Source organism: Orcinus orca, chromosome 20, assembly GCF_937001465.1.
Source record: "Orcinus orca chromosome 20, mOrcOrc1.1, whole genome shotgun sequence".
Taxonomy (NCBI): Eukaryota; Metazoa; Chordata; class Mammalia; order Artiodactyla; family Delphinidae; genus Orcinus; species Orcinus orca.
This window is the reverse complement of record NC_064578.1, coordinates 43541210-43559474: the sequence shown is the minus strand read 5'-3', so window position 1 is coordinate 43559474 and position 18265 is coordinate 43541210. Positions and strand designations below refer to the sequence as shown.

Sequence of the window (18265 nt, the reverse complement as noted above, 5' to 3'; positions counted from 1 at the left end):
CTAGCTCGCCGCTGGCAGAGCCGAAATTCAACTTGTACGCATGGGTGCTGCTCCGTTCGCTCTTAAGTACTGAAATGCTGTCATATTAATTGGTTAAATAGACTATGCCGAGTCCCCGTGTGCCCCCATTGGTGTGGCCATTCTGACCCTTCCATGAAACCCCCGGGAACTCCCTATGATCCTACAACTAAAGGGAGTCTCCAGAACGCTGCTGCAGTTCTAAGGCCTCTGACTGGCTGGGACTCGGGCCATACCAGTGCTTAAATATTTCTCTATTCCCCTGCCTTGATGGTTTCACACATCTCTGATGAGGACACACCTTGGCTGAGGTAGGGGCTGGGACAACAAGTAGTTTACCTGGGCAGCCCTGGCACCCTCTGGGGGTGGGGGAAGCTCTGGGAGGCAGGAAAACCTCCGGTCAAATATGCAGCGGTGGAGGTGGGCGTCCAGGGAACGGAAGTCATCATAACTGCGGAGAACTGGCCAGGAACGGCCCTGTGGGAGAGGGAAGGACAGGAGGGAGCAATGGTTCCATTACCCTGAGCTGAGGACTGTGGCAACCAGTCCGCCAGGCTCGATGAGAGGTAGGGGTGGGTGGCCTCACCTGACAGGTCACCTGCACCCCAAACACCAGTTCATTCTCTCCAGAGAAGCTGGGACCTTCACGCTCTGGAGACAGCAGGAGCTGTAGAGGGAAGCAAAGGTCCAGGTGCGGGTCTCACTTTTTTCCAGCCCTGACCTCTCCAGATCGGCGTTATCTAAGGATGGGTCTGTGTCCCCCTCCTGAGCCTCCCCAAAAGCAGGGCCTCGTGATGTCTTAGTCAGAGTACAGGGTCCTGGCACAAAGCATACACCTAACAAAAAGTTGTTGCTGAATGAATAAAGGAACAAATGAATGAATGAACAACTCTCCCCTTCTGCCCTGCAGCTCCTGCCACTGAGCAGCCAGTCCCAAGGGCAGGTTTCAGCGGTAAAGTGGCTGATACTGCTTCAGGGCTGGGTGGGATCTTGCCTACCCACCTGGTGCTGCCCCCATACCTGAATGTGGCCGAAGTCAACGTTCTCGTAGTGGAAATGGGCACAGTCAGCCAGCCGGGGAAAGGGGCCTCGAGGAGCCGAGAGCCTGGGGGACAGGTGACAGGTCACTAGTGGCTCCTGCACTTGGTTCCCCTCCTAAGTTGAGCCTCTCCCTCACCTCTCACCTCTTCCCAGGCTTGCCCTTCACACTGGGCCCCCCAGCTGGGGGCAGGGTCTGCACTGAGCCTTCCCCTGGGCCATCCAGGCTGTCAGTGCTGCGAGCCTGTAGAGCAGAAAGAAGAATCAGAGGTCCCCAGAGATGGGAGCAGAGAGACAACGGGAGCATTGTTATCTGTCAGCCCGGGCCTGCGGGCCCGAATTGCTCCATACACTGCCCTGAGCAGGGAGAAGAGGGGTAGGTCAGGGGGAGGTAAAGGCTGGGCTGAGGGCAGGTCTGCTTCTTCGTGTGTGGTCTGGGGTGGGGGGCTGGCAGAGCAGGGCCCACGGGTGAATTAGGGAAAGAGCATGTTGGTACCATCTCTCCCCATTTAAAACCCTCCTGTAGCCCCAGCAGAGTACAGTCATCTCCCGTATGTGCCTCTCCACGCCTTTCACAGACATCTGGACAGTCACTGCTCCCATCTTATCAGTCTTCCTGCTTCCACCTCTCCCTCCCTGCCAGCTTCTTCACAGCAAGAGCCTGTATAACTTTCACAAAACACAAATCTGCCTCTGTCTCTCCACAGGTCATGAATCTTCAATGGCTCCCTGTTGTCTTTAAGATAAAGTCTAGGGCTTCCCTGGTGGCGCAGTGGTTGAGAGTCCGCCTGCCGAGGCAGGGGACACGGGTTCGTGCCCCGGTCCGGGAAGATCCCACATGCTGCGGAGTGGCTGGGCCCATGAGCCATGGCCGCTGAGCCTGCGTGTCCGGAGCCTGTGCTCCGCATCAGGAGAGGCCTCAACAGTGAGAGGCCCGCGTACCGCAAAAAAAAAAAAAAAAAAAAAAAAAAGATAAAGTCTAAATATTCTGGTCTGTTTACCTCTCCAGCCTCATCTCTTCCCACTGCCTCTGCTCTCAGAGCTCTCAAACTTCTAAGAGTCCAACAAAAGTACCATCTTCTCATTTCCTTCTAGGGCTTTGCAAAGGCTGGTCCTGCTGCATGGAACACTCTTCCCCATCCTTTCCGTCTTTTCACTTATCCCTCAGGTCTCAGCTCTCATGTTCCCACCTCTCGGAAGTTCTCCCTGACCCTTCAGGCTCTGTCAGGCTCCTCTTCTGGACTCCCGCATCCCCTGAGCCACCCCCATCCCAGGCTTGATGTTGCCTGAGCTTCCCTCGTTACAGCCTTGAGCACTCTGAGGTGTCCCTGTCTGGTGACAGTCCAATGGAGGAGTCCATCTCCCCCATTGGACTGGGACTGAGTCCCTAGTCCCCCAGCATTGCCCAGCACAGAGCTGGGCACAGAATTGATGCTCCTCACAGGTTGGGTTGTGCCTGATTCCTCTCTGGGTCCCAACGCCCAGTGCCAGCTCAGTCACACAGCAGGGGCTGGGTAAACTCTGATGAATAAATTAACCATCTGCCAGATGAGGATTCCTCAGGCTGGGCTCTAGCCTCTCCCTCCTTCGCATCTCTACAACGCCGACTTCATCCTTTGGGTCTCACCCTTGGGTGGGTCCCTCTCCAGCCCATGAAGCTCCCCAAGGCAGGAGGGGATCTGACTTTCTCTGTGCCTGGAGCAAAGGGGCTACACAGAGGTCTCAGTGAATGTTAAGTGAGCGAATGAGGGAATGAATGGATGAATGAGCAGGAGCAGCAGGGTGGGAGAGGGAGATGGTGGGGGAGGGTGGATGAGGACAAGAAGATGGAGGGGACCCAAGGATCACATCGGGGTACAATGCAGGCTTGGGACTAGGGTGGAGTAGGGAGGAGGGTAGCAGATGGAGAGGCTGAAGTAAAGGTTCAGGCTGATGGGGGATAAGGGAGGGTTGGTTGAGAGGGACTGGGAAGGGGTGAGAAAGACGAGAAGGAGAAGAAAAGGGTCAGGCTGTGGATGGAGCCGGGTGGGGGTGGGGCTCAAGAATGAGAAACCGGCTGATGGTAGGAGGAGGAGGGGTCTAGGCCAGGGAGGGGTGGAGGCTGGGATGAGGACGCTGAGGATGGCTCTGGGATAGGGGCTGTTGAAGGACCCAGAGAGCCTCAGCAGGCCCCTGCGGGGGCCACTTGGAGGATGCGGGGTCCTTCCCTGGACCAGCCCTTTTTCCTCCCAAGTCTGGGTCTTCGGCCACTGTCACCCCCATCCAGGGCGTGGAAGGGGGATGCGCGCTGAGGGGGCGGGGCTCGGGTAAGAGCTCGGGCCCAAGACCAGGCCGGGGTGCGAGAGGGACCGCGGTGAGGGGTGAGGGGCGGCGCAGGCCGCGGGCTCGGGCGGGGCCGGGGGCGGGGCGCGCGGGGCGTGGCCCCGCGCGGACAGACTGACTTCGCCGACAGATTGACGGCCGCGTGGGCGCCTCACCACCATGGTCGCGTAGCCTCCTCAGGCGCCGGCCGCGCTGGACCCCTCGCTCGTCGTCTTCGTCGCCGATGCCGCCGCCATGGCGACACAAAGGGGAGGGCGCGAGCTGCGCGCGGGCGGCTGCAGGCCCCGCCCCTAACGGCCGCCCGTGGCTCCGGCACTAGCCTCACAGGGGCGGGGGCAATGGGGGACGTGGCGCAGCGTCTCATTGGCTCCACCCTTGGCCTTAGGACGACGCCCCGCCCACCTGGCGGATTTTCATTGGCTTGGGTCTCATTTCTGGCTCGGTCTCTCCGGTCCCGCCCCGCGAAGTTTGACAGCGCCACGCCTATGCCTGCTTTTCATTGGCCGTCATTCCCCTCCTGAGACACAGCCTCAGGTTCTTTATGCTTTGCTTCTAACATTTCTAACACTAAGCTGTGGACCCATCCCTTAGTCCACTGTCAGTGACCGCTCCTCTGACACTTTCAATTGGCTTCTCCCATGGCCTCAAGCTTTTCTCCATCCCCTAAGCAGCTCTTCAAAGTCTCGATCCTCTGACCCCACTTTGTCAGTCCTTGACCCCTCCCCTGCCCACAGAATACTAACAACATTGGCCTCTGGATGTTTTTCACTGGCTCAGATGCTCTGCCTGGGACATAGCCCTAGGCAATCTGCGACTTAGCCTCCCGCTACTCACTGGACATTTTCCTTGCCTCCTCCTCTACTGCTTCTTACAGGCTGGCCTCCAGCCTTGACTCCTTTTTCCTAGGAATAAATTTAGCCTGCATGCCTGAACATGACCACACCTCCCATAAAGCCAGTCCCAATTGTTCCCGCTGTTGACTGAGGCTCAGAAAACACTCTGTAGGGACTTCCCTGGTGGCTCAGTGGTTAAAGATCCGCCTACCAATGCAGGGGATACGGGTTCGAGCCCTGGTACGGGAAGATTCCCACATGCCGCGGAGCAACTAAGCCCGTGTGCCACAACTACTGAGCTTGCGCTCTAGAGCCCGCAAGCCACAACTACTAAGCCTGCATGCCACAACTACTGAAGCCTTCACACCTAGAGCCTGTGCTCTACAAGAGAAGCCACTGCAATGAGAAGCCTGCGCACCGCAACCAGGAGTAACCCCCGCTTGCCACAACTAGAGAAAGCCTGTGCGCAGCAACAAAGACCCAACACAGCCAAAAATAAATAATAAATTATAAATAAATAAATAAACACAGCTCTCTGATCCCTGGACCAGGTATGTACATTTTTAAAAAAGAAAGAAAGAAAAAGAAAACACTCTGTAACAACGCCCTTTCCAAGAGAATTTGCCATTGGTCATGCCCTCAACAAGGCCCTCGAAGGTACATCCTTGATCCACCCATTCATTCATTCAAAAACTCTGATCGCTTAATTTGTGGATATATCAGTAACCAAAACAGGGGAAAATATAACCTGCCCACATGGAGCTCAAAAGCTAGTGGGAAAAGACAGTTTACAAAATAAGAATTTTAAAATATAGAATATTAGAAAGCGATATGTTCTATGGATAAAATTTAAGCCAAGATTGGGGAAAGGGAGTGCTTGACTGGGGGGTAAATTTACAGCTACTTATTTCAGTTTATTGAACTTGCTGACCTCACTTCCATAACAGGGATTTCCCACATGAATTTCCCTCTGCCCGGAGTATTCTCTGCACGCCACCCCACCCCCACCCCCGCCATTAAAACACGACTGCAAATTCTTTCACACTCCTCTCATGAAAAGGTAGAGTCTATCTCCATCTGGGCAGGATTGTGACAACTTCAACCAATAGAGAATAGGAATGAATAGAAATTGACACTATGTGATTTCCAAGGCTATGTAGTAAAAGGCAAAGGCATTCTTCGTCCACTGGAATGACTAGCTCTGGAGCCTTGAGGCATCATGCGAGAAGTGCAACTCTGCTGAGGTAGTCGTGCTCTGAGGAAGCATAAACCACATGGAGAGACCTTGTATAGGCACTACAGTCCGTAGTTCCAGCTTAAAGTCATCTGAGCCCTGACGTCAGACTTGGGAGTGAAGAAGCTCCAGAGATTCTGCCCCCAGCTGTCAAGCCACCTTTGTCTTTCCAGCTGAACCCCTAGACATCATGGAGCAGAGACAAACTGTCACCAACTATGCCCCGTCCAAATTTCTGACTCACAGAATCCATGAGCATAATAAAATGATTGTTTTATGCCACTAAGTTTTGGGGTGGCTTGTAACCCAGAAATAGCAATTAGGATGGCCCTTTGTTAGTTATTAATTCCTAACTGTCTCAGCTCAAATATAACTTCCTCAGGAAAATTTCTAGGTCCCACTCACCCCCCAAGATCAGATTCTGCTACTATAAACATCTTTTTTTCTCCTTATATCTAAGCAGCTATTTCCTTCTTTTGATTTTATTTAAATGTATGGTTTGTTCAAAAAGACTGAAAACAAGTACTTACCATGTCTGTGACATACAGGGCTACTTTTTACAGAAATCTATCCTATCTTCTCTTTTTTTGTAAATACAAATATCAAAATAATCCTGATCATATATTCTCCAACATTTTATTATAAAAATTTTCTAACATACAGCAAAGCTGAACAATTTTACACCCATATACCCACCACTTAGATCCTACCATTAGCATTTTACTATATTTGCTTTATCTCACATCTACCTATTACTCTATTCATCCATTAATCTAATTTTTGGATGCATTTCAAAATAAATTAGAGACATTGTATACTGTCTCCTAAATACTGCAGCATGCATATCCTTCATTGGAGTTCAATATTTATTTTTCTTTTGAGGTAAACCTTACATACCATGCAATTCATAAATTTCACTGAATTTTGACACCTTTGTAGTCAAAATCCTTATCCAGGATGGCAACTGGACTTTTTATATGGCATCCCAGGGCTCCAAAAGGAGGGGACTGGGAGAGATGGAGAGAGAAGAGAGACTGGGAGAAAAACAGGTGGAAATTATATCATCTTTTCTAATCCAATTTAGAAAGTTAAAGTAATATCACTTCCTCTGCATTTTATTTGTGGAGGCAGTCACAAAGTTCAACCCAGTTTCAAGAAGGGGCATAGACTCTACTTTTTTGATGGGAAATGTGTCAAAGTAGTCACAGATAAAACAATAGGTTTTTCACAATAGTCTGGACAGGTGACGATAGCCTAGACTGGGGTGGGGCAGTGGAATGGGGAGAAAGGCAGGTTAAATTCTGGAGAGATTTTAAAGGTAGAGATGATAGAACTTGCTGGTCAACTGACTGTGGGTGTGAGGGAACGAGAGGAGTCAATGACAGCTATGAGGCTTCTGACATGAGCAAGTAGAAGGATGGAGCTGAGAGCCAGGGAGGAGCAGGTTTAGGGGGAAGATTAAGATCTGTGGAGTTTGAGACATCTCTTAGACCTTTTTGTGTGGATGATGAGCAAGTAGCAGGGTACAAGAACCTGAGGTTCTAGGCTGAAGATAGAAATTTGTGGACTATCAGAAAAGAGATGGGGTTTAGAGCCCATGATGCCAGATGAGAGCACCTGGGATTGACTGTAGATAGAAAAGTCAAGGCCAGGGCCCTGGGACACACTAAAGTGACAGGTGTGAGGCACAATGAGGAGGCACAACCAGAGAGGTGAGGAGAGGGCTGGGGTTCTGGAAGCCAGGAAAAGAAGTGCTTCAAGGAGGGGGTGGGGATCAGAGCACCAAATGCTGCTGCTGGGTCAAGCAGGATGTGGACTGAGGCCTGACCATTGTCCAACACTCTGATGACTCTACAAGCTTCATACCCAGAGGACAGTTCCTTTGGTCTCATCTGAGACAAGAGGATCCACTCCTGAGTTGAAGGTCAGATAAGGTGAGTCCCAGTCTTGCCCGGAACCCCTCTCCTGCCCTCATAGAGGATGAAACCAGAAGAGACTTTGCTTCAGTGGTCAGAAACTAGGGTGAGGTGGGGCAGGGCAGAGCTAGGGTGTGTGGGGGGGGAGGCGGGGCATGGGAGCTATTTCCCTAAATTAGCATGACCCTTGGACTTTCCAAAACAACTTCTTTCTCAGAGACAACCAGTAACCTGAAAAAAAAAATGTATTAGGAAAAATAGAATCTGTACAATTCAAAGTCGTCTGGCCTCAAGAGAGTCTCCTTCCCTCCTCAGCCGCATCCTTGGGGACCCGGGAGGCGACCTGGCTGGAGGAGACCAAGACCCTGGGTCTTCAGTGTGGCCCAGCAGGCGGGATATCTGGGCATCTACTTTCCTGGAAGAAGGACAGGGGAGTAGAGGCTGAAGTTTTGCTCAGGATTGGGGTCTGGGGCTGTGTATGTTCTGGGAAAGGGGCTCAGGAGAAGTGAGTACCAAACGGGAGTCTCAGAGGATTCAGGGGCCGGGTGTCTTAAATCCTGGCATGGTCACCTTTTCTGCCGCCGCAGCTCCGCCCTTTGAACCCTTAGCACCTGCAGTATAGGGTCGTCCTGGAACTCGCTGCCGTCGGAGTCTGGGGGAAAAAGAGCGAGATTCAGGGGGCCGGACTCGTAGCGTGCTGGACTGCCATCCAGATCCGGGCAGCCACGAGCATCTGTGCGCATCTGCTCACCTTCCGCAGCCTGCAGAAGTCTGGCAGCCTGGGAGAGAACGTCCTCTGAGGGGGCGTGGCCATCAACGGATGAGGGCGTGACCACAACTTCAAGAGCCCCCTCCTTGAACGGACGGGGCGGGGCCTCAACACAAGTGGCCGCCTCCTCAGCTGGATGAGGCCGGACCTTGGGCGGCTTACACCCGACGTCAGCCAAGAAAGTGTCTTTGTCCTTCCTAGGCACCGATCCCACTAGGGGGAGCATGGCCTTGGCGTTCCGAGACTCGGCCTTAGACCAATCCTGCGGGGTCTCTGTCTGGGGACACCGTGATTCAGATGGAGGGGCCGTGACCTCTGAACGAGAGGACCGAGTCTCGGTTTGAGGGCGTGTGGCCTTGACTTTCTGAGATTCAGCCTCGGGTGGAGGCTGGCCCTCTTGGCGAGGGGGCGTGTCCTCCAGGCTGTCCGGAAACAGCCGAGCCGCCACTACTTGGCCCAGAGCGCCTCTGAGCTGCGCGCCAGGGCCCTCGTCCGCTTCCGTGATTCGCCCAGCAGACTCCCGGCGCTGGGCTCTGCTTCTTCGAGGCTTGGAGCTCTGCCTCTCGAGCTCGGCTGGGCTGCATGGAGCAGGGGTGGGCGGGCCCTGGGGGGCGGCAGGGGGCGCGGGAGTGGAGGCAGACGGCGCAGTGGTTGAGGCTGGAGGCGCAGGAGTGGAGGCTGGGGGCGCTGGGGTGGAGGCCGCGGCCGTGGGAGGGATGGCCCCAAGAGATACCCAGGAACCGGGCTGCGGGGCCCAGAAGAATCCATTGGGGCTGTGGCCCCAAAAGATATGTGGAGAGAACCCTGGGGGAATAGGAGGCCTCTCCAAGTGGAAGGCTTCCCGGGGACCAGGTGGAGCCACACTGCCCCAAAGCGGGATGCAGTTAGGCTGGGTTCCCAGGGAACCAAGGGTCTCCGCAGGGGCAGGAGAGGTCTGTAGACAGATGGGGATAGGGACCTGAGAGGGAGAGAAAGGGTAGAGGGTCCTCAGATCCCCTCAGCCTCCCCCTTCCTCCAACTTCCCTTAGGATCCCTGCTCCAGCCCCCTCAGTCTCCTCCCTCCCCCATCTCACCGTAGGGGTGAGGGCAGGGGTCTGGGGCAGCACCCAGGTTCCATCACCCTGGCTTCCTCGAGCCTGTTCAAGCTTCCGCCGCTGCCGCCACTGGTACAGAATGTCATCCTCTTGCCGCAGGGGTGCCCGGGAGGAGACTGGGGATGGAGCAGGGATGGGGGCAGGTGCTGGGGTTGCTGTGGAGTAAGTAGAGGGAAGAGGGGTAAGGCAGGGCCTGGGGGGATGAGCAAGGACAGCCTAGCACACACCCTTCGACTGTACCAGAAGGTTATTCAGACAGGCTCTCCAGATAATGTCCCAACTCCCCTGCAGATTGGGAAGTGGGGAAAGGGGCAGAATCAGAGAAGAGAGCCCTCATGGGCTTCTCAACCTGTCATCATTCAATTCTTCATTCATCAACAAATATTTATTGAGCTCTTACTATTTGCCAGGCACTGTTCTGGACGTGGTGGTTATAGCAGTGACCAAGGCGGATCCTCCAGGATCTGCCCACTTCTCCCCACTTTACTTCCCTCACCTGCCAACCTCAGAGCAACTTCCTCCCTGGTTTCCCTTCTTCCTATCCTCCCAAACTGTCCCCACCCGAAGCCAGAGGGAGCCTGTGAACACCTGAGTCAGATCAGGGTGCTCCTGGGTTAGAATCTTCCCCGGGCTGCACCTCTCTCCTGGTAAAAAGCAAAAGTCTTTGCATTTGTGGTTTCCTCTGCCTGGAAGGCTCTTCGTTCATGTAACCACAGAGTTCACTCCAAGTCTTTCCAGTATTTTCCCAGGTACCACCTTCTTAGTGAAGCCTTCCCTGGCTACCCTATTCAAAACTGCAACAACCCCGGCCCTACCACTCTCCATCCTCTTTCCTGTTCCATTTTTCTCCTTAGCACTTATTACCTTCTAACTACTAAATATCATAATTCTCTGCTTATTTATTGTTCACCTCTCCCTCCACAATGCCAGCTACACAAGGGCAGCAATTTTTGTCTATCTGGCCATTATCATATCCTCAGTGTCAAGAACAGGACCTAGTGTCAGTATTTGTGGCATAAATGCAAAATGAACTGTTTATCGTGTTCCATCCCAGTGCCCAGCCCTGTGCTGGGAATACAGCAGTGACTAAAGGCAGGGCCACTGGCTGTCCTCAGTCCTGTGGGGCAAAGAGACACCATTCCCTATCACCCAGAGCATCATTTTGTCAGTTATGATTAGCATGGCTACCATTATCTCTGGGAAGCCCCACCTACTAATGCTGCACCGAGAAGGGGGGGAGGTGCATCATGTGGGACCTCTTCTCTCCCTTCTATATACTGTGATTCTACTTCCAGACGTGGCCACTCTGCTCTGCTCCTCAGGCTCTGGCCCAACCCAAGCTACCAGAGTCTGTCTCTCACTAGATGTTGATAGCAGCCATAGGGAGCGATAAAGATCCCGTGCCCTCCTTGCTCAGAACTCTCCCGTGGCTCCCCGGTAGATTATGACCAAATGCCTCACATGCCTACATAGCCCATGGAATCCGACCCCTGCCAATCTCTTCCACCTTATCCCACACTACTCTTACTCCTGGTTCTTGCCTTTCCTAGTTCATTGTCTGCATCGTGTTCCCTCCGACCTCAGGTCCTTTGTACAGGCTAGAGGGCTATTGTCCCCACCTGCATCATTCAGGTCTCCCCTTAGATAGCACCTCTTCCAGGAAGGCCTTCTCTGACATCCCAGCATCGCAATTCTCTCCTGCATGGCCCTCATTTCTGCTTATATTTCACATTTGTTTGTGGAGTTATGTAGCTATTCTCTACCCCACACTCACTATCCTGTGAGGACCATGAAGGTGGGACCATGTATGGTTGGTTCACTAAGGAATCCCCAATCCTGCTCACAGGCTTCATACACAACAGATATTCAATGTTTGTTATGTGAAATAATGAATACATTTAATTTGCAAAACAACTCATGAAGTAGGTAGTAGTTTTATCCCCATTTTACAGATGAGGAGACTGAGGCTCAAGGAGGAGAAGTGAATAAGAAGAGAAGGAGCAAAGAATCAGACAGGGGAGTGCTTGGGCAGGATCACACAACATGCACAAACACTACTCTGTTCTCTCTGCTTGCCTGTCCCCACTCACGGGAGTCCTGTGAAACATGGAAAGCATCTGTCCTGTGCACCACTGCATCCCAGGACCTGGGCACAGAGTAACAGTAACAACGATGACCGTAACAGTAACCCAGGTCCTTAATCCAATCTCTGAAATCTTGGGGGCAGAAATTTGCAAGTTCAACAGTTTGCATGTTTTAGCAAAGTTACATGGTATGTACAGTGTTGACAGGGGTCTGGGTCAGTACACCAGACTCAAACACGTTGGTATTTAGTTGAACAATATGAAATTGCCATTATTCAACCATTTTTCACTTACAGACAAAAATTTCATATGGTTCAATGTTATATATCCATAGAAAGAAGAATGAATATTTACTCCCTGGCTTCAGACTATACTACAAAGCTACAGTAATCAAAACGGAACAGTACGGGCACAAAAACAGACAAGTAGATCAATGGAATAGAACAGAGAGCCCAGAAATAAACCCACACACTTATGGTCAATTAATCTACAACAAAGGAAGCAAGAATATACAATGGGGAAAAGACAGTTTCTTCAATAAGTGGTGCTGGGAAAACTGGACAGCTACATGTAAAAGAATGAGATTAGAATATATTCTCCCACTTCATACAAAAAGAAACTCAAAATGGATTAAAGACCTAAATGTAAGACCTGAAGCCATAAAACTCCTGCAAGAAAACACAGGTACAGAACACTCTTTGACACAAATCAGCAATATTTTTGTAGATCTGTTTCCTAACGTAAAGGAAACAAAAGCAAAAATAAATGAATGGGACCTAATTAAACTTAAAATCTTTTGTAAAGCAAAGGAAACCATCAACAAAACAAAAAGACAACCTACTGAATGGGAGAAAATATTTGCAAACAGTATGACTGATAAGGGATTAATGACCAAAATATATTAACAGCTTATACAACTCAACATCAAAAAACAAACAACCTGATTAAAAGATGGGCAGAAGACCAGAATAGACATTTTTCCAAAGAAGACATACAGAAGGCCAACAGGCACATTCAAAGATGCTCAACAATGCTACTCATCAGAGAAATGGAAATCAAAATCACAATGAGATATCACCTCATACCTGTCAGAATGGCTATCATCGAAAAGACCACAAATAACAAATGTTGGTGAAGATGTGGAGAAAAGGGAACCCCTGTACACTGTTTATGGGAATGTAAACTGGTGCAGCCACTGTGGAAAACAATATGACGGTTCCTCAAAAAACTAAAAATAGAACTACCATATGATCCAGCAATTCTACTCCTGGGTCTATATCTGAAGAAAATGAAAACAGTAATTCAAAAAGATACATGCACCCCAATGTTCATAGCAGCATTATTTACAATAGCGAACATATGGAAGCAACCTAAGTAAGTGTCCATCAACAGACAAATGGATAAAGAAGATGTGGTGTATATATACAATGGAATCCTACTCATCCATTAAAAAGAATGAAATTCTACCATTTGCAACAACATGGATGGACCTGGAAGGTATTATGCTTAGTTAAATAAGTCAGACAGTGAAAGGTGAATACCATATGTTATCACTTATATGTAGAATTGAAAAAATAAAATAAACGAATGAATAGAACAAAACAGAAACTGACTCACAGATATAGGGAACAAACTAGTGGTTACCAGTGGGGAGAGGGAAGCAGAGGAGGGGCAGGATAGGGACAGGGGCTAAGAGGTACAAACTACTATGTATAAAATAAAAAGCTACAAAGAAATATTGTGGAGCACAGGGAATATAGCCAATATTTTATAATAACTTTAAATGGAGTATAATCTGTAAAAATTTTGAATTACTATGTTGTACACCTGAAACTAATATAATATTGTAAATCAATTATACCTCAATAAAATAAGATAGATATATGAATATTCTTCATATTGTTTACATCAAATTTTGCTGGCAAATCAGCTGTGGTGCCAAATTTGCAAAAAGCCTTCTGATTTTGGGGCTTCGTGTTCAGAACTGCAGACAGGACGCAGAGAGAGAACACGCATACTCCTGATAGCTACTGTTAACAGAGCCGTGCTAGGTTTTCCATGTATTCACCAACTCATTTAATCCTCACAACACCCATAGCAGAGGAGTACAATTATTTCCCCTGTTTTACAGCTGGGGAAACAAGGCCCAGAGAGGTCCAAGGTCACAGAGCTGGTAAGTCGAAAGGCTGGGATTTGCACCCAGACTGCCCTCATCCTTGCCTCCCAGAACCTACCTCGTGCCTTGGGGTCAGAGCCCTTGCTGGAGTCATGAGTGAAGGTCATGGAGAAGGGAGAGAGGCCATCAGAGCTGACAGGGAATGAGGAGATGCCGGCATCGCTGGGGCTGAGGGAGGAGGAGGAAGAGATGGAGGCCTTGCTGTAGGGAGAGGCATAAGTGAGGCAACGGGGGTCTCAGAGGCAGTGGCCCGAGCCTGGAGGGGTAGGAGTGGGGAGGGTGATGGGGGTGGGGGAGGCACCTGCGTTTGAGCAGCCTGGCAGCTCTGCTTTGCAGGCTCAGTGTCTCCAAGTCCAGCAGGGATGAGTTCCACGTGTTGAGGCTCTGTGAGGTGACAGGGGTCAGAGGCCAGTCCCCATCCCAAAGGCTACTGGGAAAGGGGCTCGGGACAGAGGGCCTGGATGCAGGTCTACATTCCACCTGGTGCCCTCACATGCTGGCTTAGAATCTGCTCTTCCTCCTCAGGAAAGAGAGACCAGGTTTTCCTCTGTGGATCCGTATCCCTCAGTGCAGTCATTGTTATAGAAGGGTTGACCCTGCCTTCCTGGTCAGGCCTGGCTAGTCATAATGTTCTGTCCTCTGGTTCACAGTGATTGGCTCAAAGATGAGCGAATGAGAGTAAGCCCTGGGGTTTAGGATGGAGCTATTGGAAAAGCCTTCTCTTTCCACTGGAGTGATCAAGTACATTAGAAGCCTAGAGTTAACGGGGCCATCTTAGCTATTTTGAGGGGAAAGCCTACCTGAGGTTGAGCCAAACAAAGAGGAACAGAGAGCCATGAGAGTCAAGTTCCTCCCAATATGGTGCAAACACCCGGATTCAGCTATGCCTGAAAGCGGCTACCTTTGGATTTCTTGATTGCATTAGCCAGCAAGACCTTCCTTTTTTGTTTACACTTCCTTGAATTGGGGGTTGACTCTAATTCTATCCCAGGGCGGGTACTGCCAGTTCAGGCATGTAGGGGAGGGAGTGGATGGGGATGTCACCTGCTTTATTTCCTGAAGGGGGGCCATAGTCTGTGATGCGCTGGCCACCTTGGCACGAGTCGGGACTGCTGTGTTGGGTCTTCCTTCTGGTTCATTGGCTCCTGTTGAGAAGCTCCAGTTGATTTAGGGGGGGCCAGGAGGAGTGGCTGCTGGGGGTATCGCTCAGGAGAGGTTATAGGCCAGGAGTAGATGAGACTGAAGCAGGTACCTGCTGCCAGCTGACTGCTGGGGTCCGGTGATTCAGGCCACAGCCACCAAAAGTCAGCTGGGGTTGGGCCTGCAGACTCGCGTTCCTCTCGGCTTGTGGGCTGAGCCTGTCGGAACCGGTTTATGTACCTGTGAGCATCAGAGAATTGCAAGGTGGGTGGGATGAGGAGAGCCTAATATTTAATAATAACAATAATAATCACAATAGCCAATGTTTACCTAACTCCATAGCAGCACTTGGGAGTTGTCCCTCAACATCAGTTCTCCTTTCTTATAGAGTAATGCAATTTTGTTTTGTTTTGTTTTGTTTTGTGTTTGCCACGCTGTGCGGCATGTGGGATCTTAGTTCCCCAACCAGGGATTGAACCTGTGGCCCCTGCATTGGGAGTGCGGAGTCTTAACCACTGGACCGCCAGGGAAGTCCCCCAGTAATGCAGTATTATATAAGATGATATAATCCGGGGCACATAGCCACTCTTCTATAAATACATTTACCAGGTGCCCTTGTAGCTTTATGGCCATGTAACTCTGTTCTTGACCAACAGGTACGAGGAGATGTGATTCTGGAAAGTGGATGTGGCTGGGAGCCATTATGGGCCATGAAGGAAAGGGTAACAGCCTAGGGAAGTGAGAGCGACAAGACAGAAGGAAACTGTGTCTCTGAGACCTCAATTAGGGGCTGCCATATCAGGCCTGGTTGTTTCTGTCTGGACTATTAGGTGAGGAAGAAATAAGTACTCTCTTGTTTAAGCCACAATTAATTTGGGACTCTATGTTATAGCATCTGAACTTGGATCCTACAAATCCAAGTGCTCACTATGTGACAGGCATTGTTATAGATGCTGCACGGACAGTAACTCATTGGAAATTTAAAACAGCCCTAGAGCATACACGCTATTAATATCTCCAATTTACAGATGAGGAAACTGAGGCCAGGATCATATACAGAGTTGGTGACAAAGCTTGGATTTGAACCTCGCTCCAGATCGCTTGCTAACATGCATGAAGTGTGGTCCTAAAAGTGCAGATCTGGCTGTGATATTATGGGATGTCTGCCCCCTCCCACTGATCCAAACCCTTCTTTTCCCCCAGGGCTACTGCTACTTACTTGGCCACCACAGAGTCCCCGCTGTCAGTCACGGTGAGTGGTGGAGAGGCTCCCATCTGTCCCTCAGTGGTGCTGGGTGGGGAAGAGGTCCCTGAGCTGGATGGCCAGGACTCCTCAAACAGCTCAGGGGATTTGGGACCTGTGGCCAGAGCCCTGGGAGCCTCTGGGAGCCTGGATCTCTGGGACCTGGATGAGCTCAGGGTCTAAGATAGGGGAAGCGAGGAGAAGAAAAAGTGAGGCTGAGGGGTTATCCCTGTAGGGTAACGAAGACACATACGAAGTCTCAGTCCGGAGGGGAGGAAACATCCCACGATTGCAACAACTCAAAGTGATTGGGGCTGTGATGAGGGATTTAGGTGGTAGAGGACAGGATAAGGGTAGGGCCATAGGGAAAAGAGGAGGGACTGTCTTTTGATCTCTCACCCCCATCTCTCATCGTGTCTTCCTTCCCTCTAGTTGTCACTCCCTTGCTACTGGGCTGGAACACAGCACTCTCTGTTGGGTGTCCTCACCTTGGGGTGCCAGGTCAGAAGTGGCTTCGACCCAGGGGGCCATCCCCCAAAGTACTGTCTTGAGTGGAGAAAACTGGCAAGCTGCAAGGGGAGAGGGGGGTTGGCAGGCAGAGCAAGGTCACTGCAGCCCTGCTGGGAGGCTGTATGTGGGTGGGGTGGATGGGAGAACGGTAAGAGGGCACAACCACCCTACGATTCCCATGTATTCCTGGAAGAGATGGACTATAATTCCCTTGAAGCACCACTGCACACTCAAGATAAAGATACTGGACGCACGATTCCCACCAGCCCTTGGAGCAGTCTCAGAAGAACCCAGGAACTGTTGATTGGTGGTTCTTAACCGTGGATCCAGTCTAGGAGGAATCTTTTAAAACTACAGATGCGTGATCCTCACCGCAGACCAAAAGAATCAGAATATCAGGAAGGGGGCTGGGCATTTACATACATCTTCTTCGCAGTGTCCCAGGTGATTCTGAAGTGGAGCTCACGTTAAGGGCTAAACCTTATCACTGTACATTTCCCATAAGTCCTTGGGACACTCTCTGAGGAGAAAGGGGTAGATGGATTACAGTCCCTATAGTCACTGGGCTCCGCCTAAGCAAGAAAGGTCAAAAATAACACCCATGGGAGTCTGGGGACAAATTCAAAATTAAGAATCTTAATTCCCAAGATGCCCCTGAGAATTGCGAGGTTAGAGGGAAAAAAAAAAAAGCCCTCGGGGCCACTTAGCGGAACGTAAGACGCTGTGGAACCCCCGAGACGGTGAAGTCCAAGGCGGGAGCCGCTTAAGGCTGTGGAGCATCTTGGGAGTTGTAGTTCCAGTGCCGTTGAGAACGAGAGACTCCGCACCCTAGAAAACCTGATCCTAGGCTGCGTTGCTCTCACCCTTGGTCCTCCCCAGGCCCCTTGTCATCCCCGGAAGAGGGATCGGTCTCACCTGCGGTCCATCCCGCAGCTACCTCGCCGATTCCGCCTGCTCTGCTCGGTCACCTGACTCACTCAGAGCGCATCTTTGTCGCTTAGCAATGCCCTATCAGCCCCGCCCCTCTCTGGGACTGCAGGCGCGGGAAGAGAGCGGCCTCCAAGGCGACGAATGAGAGGAAAATAAAAGTAATTGGACGGTGGCCAAAGGGAGGTGTCTCACAATTGGTTGGCTGTAACGTGAATGAGAGAGCATGTTTAATTGGAGAACCGTAGCGAGCTGCAGTAATTGGCAAGTCCGTGGACCAATGGAAAGGAGCTGAGACTGGCCTCGCGGTTAGGAGGGGTTCCAATGCACTCTTGCTTTCCTGTACTCGTGTATTCTGGCCGCTTCCCCTCTTGCTGCGTAAATCTCATCCAGATTTCAGTCTAACTACGGCTTTTCCCGTTGCAGGGGCAATAAGGGCGTCTATGCCCTCTCTAACCGCCGTCCCTCCATCAGTCCAGCAGCCTACCAGTCCCACCCCGTCATCTAAGCACTTCCGTCTTGCTCCAGGAGCAGCTGGTTGCGCCAGATGCCAGGCCTGGGCTCCTGGCCGAGGTGGCTGGATCAAAATGAGCTATTTTGGGCCCCCGCGCGCTGCCCCAGGGGGGCCAGCCTGGACTGTTCTTGCCCGCGCCCCCTGGCCGCTGCTCACCTGGCAGACCCCGCTGTCCTGTGCACCCGAGGCTGAGTCAGACGCACAGAATTAGGGCCGGCTTAGGCTGGGACCAGGGCCCTGCTGAGATGGGAATAGGGTCTGTTCTGTGTCCTCCTGACAGCCTGGCCCAGCTACCGCATTCCCTGTACCCAGGAATCTGCTCCTAAGACCGCCATCTGCGTCATCCTCAGAGCGCCTTTGGGGCGGGGGTGGATTAAAGGGACTGGGAATTCTTTGGTGGGTTTCTCAGGCCGTGGATCCCAAACGCCACGCTTGCACCCCACTCTG

At 51.3% G+C, this 18265-nt stretch overlaps 2 protein-coding genes across 7 annotated transcripts in view; both read right to left on the bottom strand.

Annotated features, from left to right (window-relative positions):
• The window catches only part of ARHGAP33 (Rho GTPase activating protein 33), an 18213-nt gene extending 10210 nt beyond the window's left edge, over positions 1 to 8003 (bottom strand). For 2 of the 6 annotated variants that reach the window (XM_004284159.4, XM_033413676.2), the window contains exons 1-4: positions 1203 to 3507; positions 1039 to 1123; positions 605 to 685; positions 358 to 495 (exon numbers count right to left, since the gene is read on the bottom strand). In XM_004284159.4, the coding sequence (XP_004284207.2) occupies positions 358 to 495; positions 605 to 685; positions 1039 to 1123; positions 1203 to 1363 (465 nt within the window). In that variant the 5' untranslated portion in view covers positions 1364 to 3507. Of the gene's footprint in view, positions 1 to 357; positions 496 to 604; positions 686 to 1038; positions 1124 to 1202; positions 3508 to 3533; positions 5913 to 7931 lie in introns of those variants that run through there. The other 4 variants (XM_012538420.3, XM_049702900.1, XM_049702899.1 and 1 more) reach the window with 3 other exon arrangements.
• Positions 7589 to 18265, bottom strand: PROSER3 (proline and serine rich 3). Its single transcript, XM_033413906.2, is given in 12 exon segments — positions 7589 to 7776; positions 7932 to 8013; positions 8113 to 9088; positions 9204 to 9379; positions 13543 to 13685; positions 13786 to 13868; positions 14529 to 14629; positions 14737 to 14864; positions 15844 to 16046; positions 16356 to 16372; positions 16375 to 16436; positions 17293 to 18265. Coding segments are annotated over 12 exon segments (2124 nt in total). The 5' UTR covers positions 17304 to 18265; the 3' UTR covers positions 7589 to 7634.